We start from the raw sequence: 13553 nt of genomic DNA, 5'->3' as shown, positions 1-13553 counted from the left end.
AGACGTACTGAGCAGGTGCTACAGAGACTGCGGAAGCATGACATACGTGCCAACGCCGATAAATGTCAATTTCTGAAACACCGCGTCCGCTACCTAGGTCACGAAATTGACGCATGTAGCATTTATCCCACGAGAGATAAAGTGGAAGCCATATTGAGGGCTCCCACCCCGACTAGCGTCTCCGAAGTGAAGGCTTTCCTAGGACTGGTGAATTTTTACGCTAGGTGCGTTTCCCAAACAGCAACAACCTTAGAACAACTCTGCAAGCTGCTCAGAAAAGATTGTCCGTGGGAGTGGACAAAAGAGTGTTAGAGCAGCTTTCAGAGATGTAAGTTGCCTCTAAGTGAGGAGTCAGTGCTAGCTTTGTACGACGGAAACAAACCGCTCCGCCTGACGTGTGACGCATCGGCATATGGCCTCGGAGCGGTGCTCGCACATACTGAGGGTCACGACGAGAGACCCATCGCTTTCGCGTCCCGCACGCTTACAGCGGCCGAAAGAAACTATGCCTAAATTGAGTCCGAAGCTCTAGCCGTAATCTCTGGAATAAAAAAAATTAACAAGTACTTGCTCGGTAGGCAGTTCGAAATAGTTACTGATCATCAGCAGCTGACGCAGTTGTTCGATCCGAGGAGACACGCAAGTCAAGTAGCGATTGCGAAAATGCAGCGATGGAAAAATTTCTTGGCCTCTTATCAGTATGCCATCAAGTACAAGAAGGGTAAACAAGTAGGTCACGCCGACGATTTATTAAGGCTACAGTTGGAAACAACTGTTGGCGACGAACAGGAAATTAAATTTTTTTCGTCACTATCGGAGGTTCCCTTCAAAGCCGAGGAAGTAGCTGAAGAAACGAGCAAGGATGAGGTTTTGAGAGCAGTAGTCGACATGACGTGGCGAGGTTGGCCGCAAGAAACAGAAGAGCAATACCGCCCGTATTGTAATCGTCGGCATGAGTTGTCGATTGAGCAGGGTTGTTTGTTGTGGAACAATCGGGTTGTTATTCCGACAGCTCTCAGGCCAAGTGTTCTGTATTTAATGCATGAGAGCCACTCAGGAATGACAAAAATCAAAATGCTAGCCCGAAGTTGGATTTTGTGGCCAAATATTGAAACAGATCTAGAGAACAAAGTACGGACATGTGAGGTTTGTCAAAATGTGTGGAATTCTGCGCAGTCAATACCAATTCAACCTTGGACAATAGCTGCAAACCCGTGGGAAAGGGTTTATTTGGATTTTGCAGAAGTAGAAGGAAAATCATTGCTGCTGCTGGTAGATGCCTACTCAAAATGGCTCGAGATAAAAGTGGTGCATGGCACATCAGCCTTCGCCACGATGGAGGCGTAAGGAGCAGTTTTGCGGCGTATGGCCTACTCGGAGTTGTGGTGACAGACAACGGCCCACAATTCAGATCCAGTGAATTTCAACAGTTCTTGGAACAAAATGGTGCAAAGTCAATTTTCACGCCACCATATCACCCTTAGTCCAGCGGTGCAGTAGAACAACCTGTGCAGACCACAAAGAGACGTATCTTGAAATTGTAGCTCGAAGATGACAGAGCCGGTCGAAGGCGGTCCTTACAGCACCGCATCGATAATTTTCTGTTTTCATACAGGACGACACCTCATTCATTCACAGAATCAGTGCCAGCCGAACTGTTGCGTCTCGGACGAAAAATTCGGCCCAGACAGTCCATGCTGAAACCATGCAGAATGAGGGTGTGGAAAAACAGAAGCGAGAAAAATAAGCTCGCGGCAGATGCGAAAAGAGGAAAATGCCCCGAGTTTACGCCAGGCGAAGAGGCATATATCCGCACCATTCGCAAGAAAGGGAGAACTGGTGGCTTGAAAAAATTGTTAAGAAGGTGTCAAAAGTGACGTTCCTGGTACGTGTAGGCGGGGTTCTTCGGTTTTGTCATGCAGATCACATAAGATGTAAAGTGGAATCGTCAAGGGTTCTCTGGTCCGAGATGCTGCTGTCGGAGAATGCAGAGCCTCAAAGCGAGACGGTACCCGAAATTTCACCGAGTAAAGGTCGGCACGTCCGCGCAGGCGTCGGGGCCCTTGAGAGAGGGGTAAGCGACCAACTAAGACCCGGCGAGTGCCCAAAAAGTATGGGTACGAATGATCACTTGGTAGCAATCCAAAATAAGGGGTGGGGGAGTGTTACATATTATAATCAGCAGAGGCCACGGTCGTCTGTACCTCATCGCCACCACAACGGTGTAAATAGCCTGCCCTGGTAGGGGGGGGGGGGGGGGGTGGGGGGGGCGTGTTCTTCATGTTCTGTGCGTGTACCGACAAGCCGTCCGCAATAACCTGTTCCCACTGGCCGTCTCGACTCTAACAGGATCCAATTCGTGTCCATAGGTCAGGGAACGTCACTGATCAGTGTTACCTTCTGCGCCGTCGACGTGATGATGAAGCATCGCTGGGTCAGCTGGGCGCTGATATGCTTGGGTATCGGGACCGAGGTCTTCACCGCATGACGATGAACTCTGCAGACGACGGAGGGAAGCCTTCAGGAGTGTTGGCAAACTTGAAGGTTTATTTACATATTTACAACAGAAGCAGGGACACCAAAAGTCAGAGATGAAGTGCCGTGAAACCAGCCAAATCGCGGCTTAAATACAGTGGATATTCCCTAGACACCTAGCTAGGGAAACTGGTGGCTGATCAAGTGTCCAATGGGCAGACACACTCTTCATAGTCTCTTCCCTAACCCCGTGACCGCTCCGCCCCCACAAACACGTGCACAGGCGATAAGGAATCCTGGCGCCTTGAGGTCCTGGAATGCTGTTTCCGACCGGTTGATCAGGTGCATAAGGTCTTTGGCTTAGCAGGCGGTGACCCCCTCCATTGGAAAGAGGCGTCCTGGAATGTGGTTTCCGACGGGTTGATCATGTGCATAAGGTCGTTGGCTTTGTAGGCGGCGATTCCCTCCGTGGATAGATGCGTCCTGACGGCCCCGGGCATTCCAGATGGTAAGATGAATCAGCCGTGTCCGCCCCCGCTTTGTCTGGCCGCGCAAGTGCAAGCGAGCGAGGCGGGTCCGGTGCCTTTGTTCGGGTCTTTCTGCCGGTCCACGTGAGGGCGCAGTTCGGGAGAAATACCGCATTCCATACTCCGGACGAAGGGATGAGAGGCCTGTCGTCACAGCTCACCGTCGCCAGGAGCCGTTCCTAATCCTTCTCAGGACGACAGCACCTTTGGTCAAACATAGTTAGATGGCGCCTTCCGGGCTCGTCTGTTCCCGCTGTCGGGGCCTCCGATCACAACAATCCGTCCGCCGCCAAGAAGACGCCACGAAGTGGTTGCAGCTGGTCGGTGCACCACGAATGGGCGTCACAGTCCCAGTCGGCCTCGTAGTAGTCAGTCCACTTGACCTGCACAGCTGGCAAGGGTCCTCAACGGAGCATTAGCGATCAGATCTGAGCTCAGCCCCTACCTCCGGCTAGGCAGCACGCGGCCAGCCTCAGAACATTGCCAGGTCTTTAATACAGAGCAATATGGCTGCAAATTTTGGATGACTTAACCCTCGCCAACAGCTCACGCCCGGAAGTCTGCTGAACCAAAACTAGTTCCTTTTTGTTTTTCCTTTTTTTCGCAAAAGACATGCGTCTGAAATTTGGTAAGAAACTTTTTTTTCGGCAATGAGGTAGGTACGTAGAAGCAAGAGAAAAAAAATACAAAACAAAAACCAAAAATGATAGACGGTAGCTTTTCTCGAGCATAAGGGCATTTTACGCCAGATTATGCAGGAAAGCTACGACTGAGACCGTCGGCATTCCCGTTTTCCCCGCCCTTTCCGGTAGAGGATCTCAAAGTTGTGCTCTTGAAGCGCTAGACTCCAGCGCAAAAGTCTCCCATTCTTTGGCGACATATTTCTAAGCCAGGTTAAGGGGCAGTGATCAGTCTCTATGGTGAATCTCGAACCTTTCAGGTAGCACCTCAGTCTCTGGGTGGCCCAGACCAAACATGCACATTCTTTCTCAGACACGCTGTAAGCCTGCTCCCTTGCGGTCAATTTTCGGCTCACAAACAAAACCGGATGCTCTGCTCCGAGATCGTCGTGCTGGCTTAACACTGCTCCCATGCCCCTGTCGCTAGCATCGCACTGAAGGGTGAAGGGGCGGTCATACGCGGGGGCTCTTAGCACAGGTTGCCCCATTAATGCCGCCTTTAAGGCCCTAAACGACTTCTCCTTAGCATCGTCCCAAATCACCCGAACTGGCTCTGCGGCACTCCTGAATGGCTTGCACCTTTGCGTCCAGCGGCCTTCGGGCTCCCCCTTCGATAGCATGCCCTAAGTATTCTACCTCAGCTTTTCCAATCTGGCACTTCTCAGCCCTGATCGTGAGGCCGGAGTTCTGCACCCGGGTCAATACTTCCCGCAAATGACGCAAATGTTCCTCCCAGCTGTGCGAGAAAACCGCTATGTCGTCGAGGTAAGGAAGCGCAAAGTCTTCCGTCCCCTTGAGAACACGATCCATTAAGCGGGAAAAGCAAAAGGGGGCGTTTTTTAGCCCAAAGCTCATCACGAGCGGTCGGAAGGTACCCATGGGTGAGATAAACGCCGCGTAACGGCTCGCTCTTTCTGTCAGGGGCACTTGCCAGTATCCCCGCGTTAAGTCAAGGGTTGACACATAGGTGGCCCGGCCAACCGTCTCGACTCTTTCCTCCAAATTAGGAATTTGGTACAGCTGGTCGCGTGTTATAGCATTTAGCCGGCGGTAATCAATGCAAGGTCTCGGGTCCTTGCCAGGCACCTGCACCAGCATGAGGGGAGAGGTATATTCACTGTCTGACGGAACTATAATCCCCATCTCTAGCATCCGTTTTATTTCAGAAGCTAAAATTTCCTTCTGCCGCGGAGAGACTCGGTAGGGCCTAGAGCGAATCGCTTCGTCCGATGTCAGCTCAATGTCGTGTTCTATGAGATCCGTTCTCCCTGGCTGGTCCGAAAAAACAGCCTGGAACTCGCCCAGCAGTCGCTGCAGGTCCCCCCGTTTCTCTGCACTCACGCTCTCCTCCGCTCGAATCCTCTCGAGCAGGTTTTTGAAGGGTTGTGATTCGGTCTCGCCCCCTGGAACCACAAATTCTGTTTCCACTTCTTCTGGTACATTTAGTGCAAGGTGGACAATGGCTTCGTGTTCCCTGCAAGGTTTCATGAGATTCGAGTGATAAACCCTCGTTTCCCTTCTCCGGCCTGCCATCCTAACCACATAGTTAACGTCGGATAGCTTTTCAACAACTTCGGCAGGCCCTTTCCACTGAACAGCGAGTTTGTTTGCCCGTGAAGTAGCTAAAATCAACACTTTGTCACCTACAGCAAACGTACGCAAGCGCGCATTTCGGTCATAGTACCGCTTTGCTATTTGCTGAGCGGACTTTATGTTATTCGCTACCACCTCCTGACACGAGTGAAGCCGACCAAGCAAGCTCAGCACATACTCCACCACGGTAGGGTCGTCGCCGGTTCCCTCCCAGGCCTCTCTTAACATCCGAAGGGGGGATCTCAGCGATCGCCCGTACACCAGCTCCGCCGGACTGAAGCCCGTGGCCTCATGCGGCACCGAGCGGAGCTTCCCAGTCCTTATGATGCTCATAGCACATAGCTCTTAGCACGCGCTTCAAAACCGAATGCCACGCTTCGACGCTGTTACTCTGAGGGTGTCTGACAGAGCTATAAACTATGCGTATTCCACATTTTTCCAGGAAGGTAGTAGTCAGTGCGCTCGTGAAGACGCTTCCCTGATCACTTTGTAACTCAGCCGGAAAGCCAACGCGGGAAAATGTCGACAACAACCCGTCAACAATGCCCACCGAGTTCACCTCCTTGAGCGGAACTGCCTCGGGGAACTTGGTCGCCGGACAGATGTATGTAGCGGTAGCCCGACTGAGTCACTGGTATAGGACCGACTACGTCCACCACCAAACGACGGAAGGGTTCGCTAATCACGGGCACTAGCTTCATCGGAGCCTTCCTCAAATCCCCTGGCTTTCCGACACGCTGACAGGTGTCGCAGGACTTTACAAACTGCTCGACATCCCTGAAGCATCCAGGTTAATAAAACTCCTGTAGAAGCCTAGCTTTCGTTTTTTTTAATCCAAGGTGGCAAGACCAACCCCCACCATGGCACAATTTAAGGATGCCTGCGCGGTATTTCTGCGGCACCACGAGCTGATCAAACTGGACCCCCTTTGAGTCCTTGTAATATCGACACAACACCCCGAAACGGTTACGGATCGTAATGTTTTTCGTTGCTACACTTTCTTCACTTGTCCGGCTGGATAAATCTCGAAGTGTAACGTCCGCCGCCTGCTCGGCTACAATCATGTCTCTATCGAATTTGGCCAGATCCAAAAAGGGTTCCAGGCGTGGCTGCACGACATTTGACCCGACCCCCACTGAGTCGCCCTGCGGCTCAGAGACTGGTTCCTTGCGCCTGCCGGCTCGTCTGTTCCCGCTGTCGGGGCCTCCGATCACAACAGCGCTCACATGCAAACGGCGCTACCAGCCTTGGCATGAACGAGTTGCAAAGAACAGGCAACCATGGAGTGAAAACTTCCGCCACGTGCTCAGATAGGCTGTTTTGATTGGTCCCACTAAGCGTCGTCATTGGGAGAGTGAAATGGGAATGGGAAGCTGCGCGAAAATCTAGTTGAGGGCAGCCTTTTGTTCGCTTCTATTTCGAAATTTATTCATTGAATAACTCCCGTTCCTATGCATCGATTCTAGTCATTCTTTTTGAGTCAGCACCTGTGTGGCATAAAGAATGCATCTGAAGCGTAACCGGCATCCGTTCAAGCAGTGTTTCACAGCCCCTTTAAAGTCTTCAAGAGAGAGACGTGACAGGGACGGAGTGCGGCGAGGTAGTTTGCGCTGCGTAGAGGGAGATAGCTGTGCGGACGCGAAAGGCGACGCCGTCAGCGGTGGCCTGGAAGTGTGTTTCGAAGATAATGAAGCGGATGAGCCGCGTCCGTAGCAATGGGATACGTAGGTGCAGTCCGTGGGTATATGCTGTTAAGGGGATAGGTCCTCCTCCTTCACGGTGACGACGTCCATGCTTGGCGAAGCAGTGAGCATAGCTGCGAAGCGGAGCCTATCGCCACTAGGCTTAGCGAGGCTGGCGCTGGAAACAAATGTACAAGCAGGTCACAAAAACGGAGTGCCGGTCCCGACAAAAGGGGTGGGAAGGTGCCGGGTACCTTCATGAACTTCGGGTGACACAAACAATTCGGCGGAAGATCAAAAGTCGGTCAAAATACACAAAATGGCCGGAGCCTATATGCACGCGCGTCTGCACACCAGGCCAGGATCGCGACTCCTCTCCCGCAGTACAAAGACGAGCTCAGATTCTTGTTTAGTGCACCTTTCAGGGTGACGGGGTTGATTCCAGGGGAAGGCCAGCGTTGCAAGTGGCGGCAGAAAGTCACGTGGGCGGATGAGGTTAAGAAGTCTGCGGGTAGAGGGTGGCCGCCGCAGGCACTGGGCAGGTTTACATGGAGAGATGTGGGAGAGGCATTTGTCCTGCAGAGGGCGTAGTCAGGCTGATGATGATGACGACGATGAACTGCTCATACGTAGTTCGTTGCCATTCCAGCTGTTCAAGCAGGAATGGTTTCACTGTTTTAGTGAATTGAATCTACTGGTCAGCGTTTTTATTGCAGGTTTTTTCGTGGTGACCAAAACGTCAAATACATGTCACAGCCATCGTTCGATTGGTGATACCGAATTCGTGTCAAGGTATTGTAAATATCGTAATTTTTTAATTTTATTACTTCTTGGCGTTACGAATATTGATTCTTCCCAGTTTTTGCCCTCCTGCCTGAATCATATAAGGTTTGCAGTATTATGTAAATAAAAAAATTTAAATATTAAAGGTTTTTCGTGGAGACCTAAAGGTAAAATGAACGTCACAGCCATCATTGGGTTAAAATAGAACAAGTGGTTTTTTTGGGAGAAAGGAAATTGCGCAGTATCTGTCTCATATATCGTTGGACACCTGACCGCGCCGTAAGGGAAGGGATAAAGGAAGGAGTGAAAGAAGAAAGGAAGAAAGAGGTGCCGTAGTGGAGGGCTCCGGAATAATTTCGACCATCTGGGGATCGTTAACGTGAACTGATATCGCACAGCACACGGGCGTCTTAGTGTTTCGCCTCCATGAATCCGAAACCACGTAACGAATCAACGCCGAGGACAGTTAAATAAATTCAATTGCACATTATTTAACTGTCCTCGGCGTTGATCCATGCATTCTAGAGCCTGGCGCATAATTTGCATGAAGAAAACACGCAACTAAAATTCGGCGTCTGGCTGCGAGGCGAAGGTCGCTCCGATAAAGCCTACTCATTCGGAAATGCAGTGTGCACGATGTGTTGCGAAAGGCGGCGTTTCTCGTGAACGTTGCGCGCAGCCGCGCTAGTATCGCTTTCCGCGCCTAACGGCTCGAGACGTTATGTCACACTTTCTCGCTTAAAGCGATGTTTTGCACTGATGTCACCTGCGCAACACCATCGGTGTAAAACGCCAATGCATACGACCACCGTCCCGGTAAGAACACTTTATTCACGCATTTCACTTGACAATTTCCACTCGTTTTTCTCACAAACTCAGCCTGCAGCTAGCCAAGCAGCGGCACATGAATTCTGAAGTACATCGGGACCCGCTTGCCACGCGTTATGACAGTCCCCGATCTCGCGGCCGGAATCTGAAGCTATAACCATAGCGCCATCGACGAGCTAACAGCATCCCTTTCTATCTTCGTACAGCTGCACGGCGCTAACCGTAAAATGTAAAGCCGATAGCCGCAAAGGTTTAGTCACTGACAATGTGCCTTCCGTGATCGCAAACGGACGGACTGGGCTAAACCCTTCAAATCAAAGGGCAGCTGACGCCCTTGACTCGCAATAATTTTTTTTGTACTTAACCTGAAGACGCAGAATTCCTCCTTCGTCTTTAGAGCGAGCCATTCCACGACCGTCATCGGAGTGCGAATGAGGTTTCACACTTGCCTTTAATTTAGCCACCAATTTAAAGTCTATTTTTCCTCCACTCTCCTTAAACCCTAATCCTACTAATCAGCCCCGTTGCTTTGAAGGGTATGGGGAAGCCGCTTACAGAAAAGTATCAGGTGCTCAGCCGTTTCCACTTCCTCTCCACACGCACCTCATAATGTTTCTGTATCTTGGTACTTGACTCGGTGCATCTTAGACAGAAATACCCCTATCCTGGCTACTAAAATGACCATAGTGCTGTCATCTGTCAAGCGTGTGGCAAATGCTGAACGCCAAGTGTCAGCACATAAGATCCATGTAGCGGTGAACCAGTGGCCAAACCCGAAATCACCAGAGGTGCCCTGAAAGTTCGATGTCAAGGACAAGATTGCAGTTGTGCATTAAAATTCATCCTCTGCTCCACAGGTGTTCCGGCCATTGTGACGGGCGTGTCCGCCGGCAGTCTCGGAGACAAGTACACGAGGCAGGGGCAAATGTGAGTGACAGCACGCGCACCATGCTGTCATGCAGGGTAGCCTTTACCTCGCGTCCCTTGGCCTAGAGGTATGCGTCCAGCAGGGTGCTTGCCCTGGTTTTCACTCTGCGCGTTGGACACTCATTTGACGAGCACTAATTCCTGCTGGAAAACCACTTTTCCTGTTGCATTTTCCGCTGGGGTAACTAGAAATGGCGTTTTCCAGTAGCTCCAGCGAAGAACTGGCCGTGGAAATTTTCTGCCTGGAAGCAAAAAATCATGCCATCTGGACACAATTTGCGGTTCCAAAATCCAGCTGAAAGTGGCATTTTCCAACTGGAAGCAGAAGGCGTTCGAGGTGGAATTGAATGGTTTTCACACGGAAGGACACAATTTCAGGTTTCATAATTCAGCAGGAAGCGGTTTTTTTTGATCTGGTATCATCACCAAGCATCGTCTTCTGATCACCTGGCGTCAACCTGAAGTTCCCTTTTTCTGTTTTTTCTGGAACTAATAAAGTTTTTACTCCCCCTCGTTTCATCGGCGCGCAGCTGCTGGCTGGACCTATCGGAGAGCGCCTCGTACGCGACCACTGTTCCCGTGTGCCTGTGCGTGCTGCTGCAGCTGTTCTTCCTGGCAGCCGTCTTCTTCTGTCCCAGGCCCCAGAGGAACCTGTCAGCCAGGCTCTTCCAACGGGCCAGGTGCGTGCATCCGCTGTAGGCCGTCGCGCAGAAATAGCGAAATGCATCGCCGCCACGGGCACTCCTCCACCGAGTATCGCAAATGAGTTTCTCCGCATGGCTCCAGCACATTCCAAACAGTCCACGCACACCGCTGGTACGTAAGCCTTGCGCCGAATGAGATTTGCCAATTGATCGGCGCGTGCGTGTTCCGGCTCGAACGCCGGCGGTTTATGCGACGCACAGAGTCACCCATCTTGTAGCAAGCATAGGGCGCCCCCTCGCACGGCGGATAGCTTTAGGGAGTTTTACAATAGGGGACCCCAATAGGGGACCCCAAGGCTTGGGTGCCCCAAGGAAATAGCGAGCGCCAGCGCTACGCACCACTGCGCCCTCGCAAATCTTGGCGCTCGGCCAGATGGCGCCACACGACGGCGGCCGCCTTTGATATTAGAAACGGCGAAGTAAACTGGGCAGCATTAGACGTTAGCAAGCAAATGTCAGAATATTTGGGAAATATATATTGAGAGAAAATGCGAACAACTAGGTTAAATATAAAGCTTAGTCAAAATGAGTAAATAACCAAAAAATAAGATGCATATTTTTCGATAACTCTCAGTGTTTATCAGTCGTTCTCGCGGCCTTCAGGTTATTTAGCGTGTGCGAAACTTTGTGAATTCCAACAATTCACTCGCCACGAGGCCGGTAAAAAGTGGATGCCTGTATTGGTCGGTCGTCCGTAATTCATCAACCCGTCAAACCGAAAAATATTCAGGGGATTTAGTTCAACACGGCGTGCAGGTTTTCTTAGCGGTGGTGCGGACCGCGTTGAGGGATATTAGCATAATCTGATACCTTCTATTTGCTGTATTACAGACGTTAACTAAATCAAACTCTAAATTCTTGGCATGGAGTGAAAATATCTCGCGCACGCCAAATGGGCGCAGGCCTGACTCTTTATAGCTGTGCATGCTACTGAAACTGCATAATATTGGATTCGTGTACCCTCATTCGGCATATATTACTAGTGTAAGGTGGGGTTTATTTTGGGAAGCTTCTTAACGGGAGCAGGGCCAACGGCAGTCCGAGGTCAGCTAGTCCAGGCAGGAGCGTGCACCAGGCGATGATCATGTGGCTCGCGCATATGCTCGTCGTCTTCTTTACAATGGAGCCAGGAGCGTGCACCAGGCGTTCAGTATGCGGCTCACGCATATGCTCATCGTCTTCCTTACAATGGCCCCCGGACAGAAGAGGAGCCATCCTGGCGACTTAAGGGGCGGAAAAGACAGCGGGGTCGTAGTATCTCTTGAGGCGCTGGATATGTACAGTCTCACGGCCGCGGCGTCTGAGATCGGGTGACGGCGTGAGGGGCTCAACAATATAGTTGACTGGAGATGTTTGTTCCAGGATGCGATAGGGCCCTTGCTATTTAGCCAGCAGCTTCCGGGAGAGGCCCGGAGTACTGTGAGGTATCCATAGCCGGACAAGAGAGCCGGGCGAGAAATGCTGGGGACGTTGACTTTCATCGTGGCGCGTTTTTTGAAGGGACTGGGTAGCTGTCGTGAGCGACCGGGCGATCTGGCGGCAGTCTTCGGCGTGCCTGGCGGCTTCGGAAACGGTGGCGCACTCAGATGCGTCAGGGTGGTAGGGGAGAACAGTATCAATGGGAACGGAGGGATGGCGGCCATAAAGGATGAAGAAAGGAGAAAATCCTGTCGTAGACTGCGTAGCAGTATTGTACGTGAACGTAATATACGGGAGAATGAGGTCCCAGGTCGTGTGGTTCGAACCGACGTACATAGCACATAGCCAGCATGTCCCCCGGAGTGCGGTTAAAGCGTTCACTGAGGCCGTTGGTCTGAGCGTGGTAAGCGGTGGAACTCCGATGGATGACGTTGCACTCACGGAGCAGAGATTTGATGACATCAGATAGGAAGACACGGCCTCTGTCGCTGAGGGGTTCTTGAGGGGCACCGTGTCGAAGGATGAACCGGCGCAGAAGAAAGGTTGCCACATCCTGTGCCGTGGCAGCAGAGAGCGCGGCAGTTTCAGCATACCGCGTGAGGTGATCGACGGCAACAATGATCCATCGTTTGGCAGAAGCAGTATACAGGAGGGGCCCATATAAATCAAAGCCAACGCGGTCGAAAGGTCGAGGCGGACAAGATAGCGGCTGCAACTCGCCAGCAGTACGGGTAGTGGGTGTCTTGTGGCGTTGGCAGTCGAGGCACGAGCGTACGTATTTCAAAACGAAATTGTGGCGCTCGACTACTGATCCGGAATTCCCGGGTTCGAACCCGACCGCGGCGGCTGCGTTTTTATGGAGGAAAAACGCTAAGGCGCCCGTGTGCTGTGCGATGTCCGTGCACGTTAAAGATCCCCAGGTGGTCTAAATTATTCCGGAGCCCTCCACTACCGCACCTCCTTCTTCCTTTCTTCTTTCACTCCCTTCCTTTTCCCTTCCCTTACGGCGCGGTTCAGGTGTCCAACCATATATGAGACATATACTGCGCCATTTCCTTTCCCCAAAAAAACCAATTATTACATGCAGCCGCCGCGGTGGCTGAGTGGTTATGGCGCTCGGCTGCCGGCCCAAAAGACGCGGGTTCGATCCCGGCTGCGGAGGTCGAATTTCGATGGAGGCGAAATTCTAGAGGCTCGTGTACTGTGCGATGTCAGTGCACGTTAAATAACCCCAGGTGGTCGAAATTTCCGGAGCCCTTCACTACGGCGTCTCTCATAGCCTGAGTTGCTTTGGGACGTTAAACCCCTATAAACCAAACCAATTATTACATGCCACGCCAGTAGTAGCGAAGGCGGAGGCGCGTGTAAGTCTTGAAAAGGCCTGCGTGACCGCATTGCAAGTCAGTGTGAAAACATGAGCAGATATAGGACCGTAGGTGGCGAGGAATGACGAGGAGCCATTTTCGTCCATCAGAATGATAATTACGGCGATAAAGCAGGTTGTCTCGGATCTCAAAATGGGAAGCTTGACGGCACAGCGCTCGGTATGGTTTATCCGCCGATGGGTCGGAGAGAAATTCCAGAAGAGCACGAATCCAGGGATCCTTGCGCTGTTCAGAAGGCATGTCACTGACGGTGGGAGATGGCGCAGGGGCTCCGATTTCGCAGAGGCTGGCAAGTTCAGCGGGGAGCGAGACAAGCTGTCGGCGTCCTGATGTTTGCGGCCCAACCGGTACACGACTCGTATGTTGCATTCTTGAAGACGCAGCACCCATCGCGCCAGGCGGCCGGAAGGATCTTTCAAAGAGGAAAGCTAACAAAGGGCGTGATGATCCGTAACGACGTCGAAAGGACGGCCGTACACGTAAGGGCGAAACTTGCCTAAGGCCCACACAATGGCGAGGCACTCCTTTTCAGTCACAGAGTAGTGAGACT

The 13553-nt window shown here is 51.7% G+C and overlaps 1 protein-coding gene across 1 annotated transcript in view; it reads left to right on the top strand.

The window, feature by feature from the left end:
* The window catches only part of LOC144111247 (adhesion G-protein coupled receptor D1-like), a 204423-nt gene that overhangs the window by 67100 nt on the left and 123770 nt on the right, over window positions 1-13553 (top strand). Inside the window, exons 4-5 of the mRNA XM_077644467.1 lie at window positions 9426-9495; window positions 10026-10175. Of these exons, the coding sequence (XP_077500593.1) occupies window positions 9426-9495; window positions 10026-10175 (220 nt within the window). The remainder of the gene's footprint in view (window positions 1-9425; window positions 9496-10025; window positions 10176-13553) is intronic.

Source organism: Amblyomma americanum, chromosome 11 (genome assembly GCF_052857255.1).
Source record: "Amblyomma americanum isolate KBUSLIRL-KWMA chromosome 11, ASM5285725v1, whole genome shotgun sequence".
Lineage (NCBI taxonomy): Eukaryota > Metazoa > Arthropoda > Arachnida > Ixodida > Ixodidae > Amblyomma > Amblyomma americanum.
This window is presented reverse-complemented; position numbering and strand designations above follow the sequence as displayed.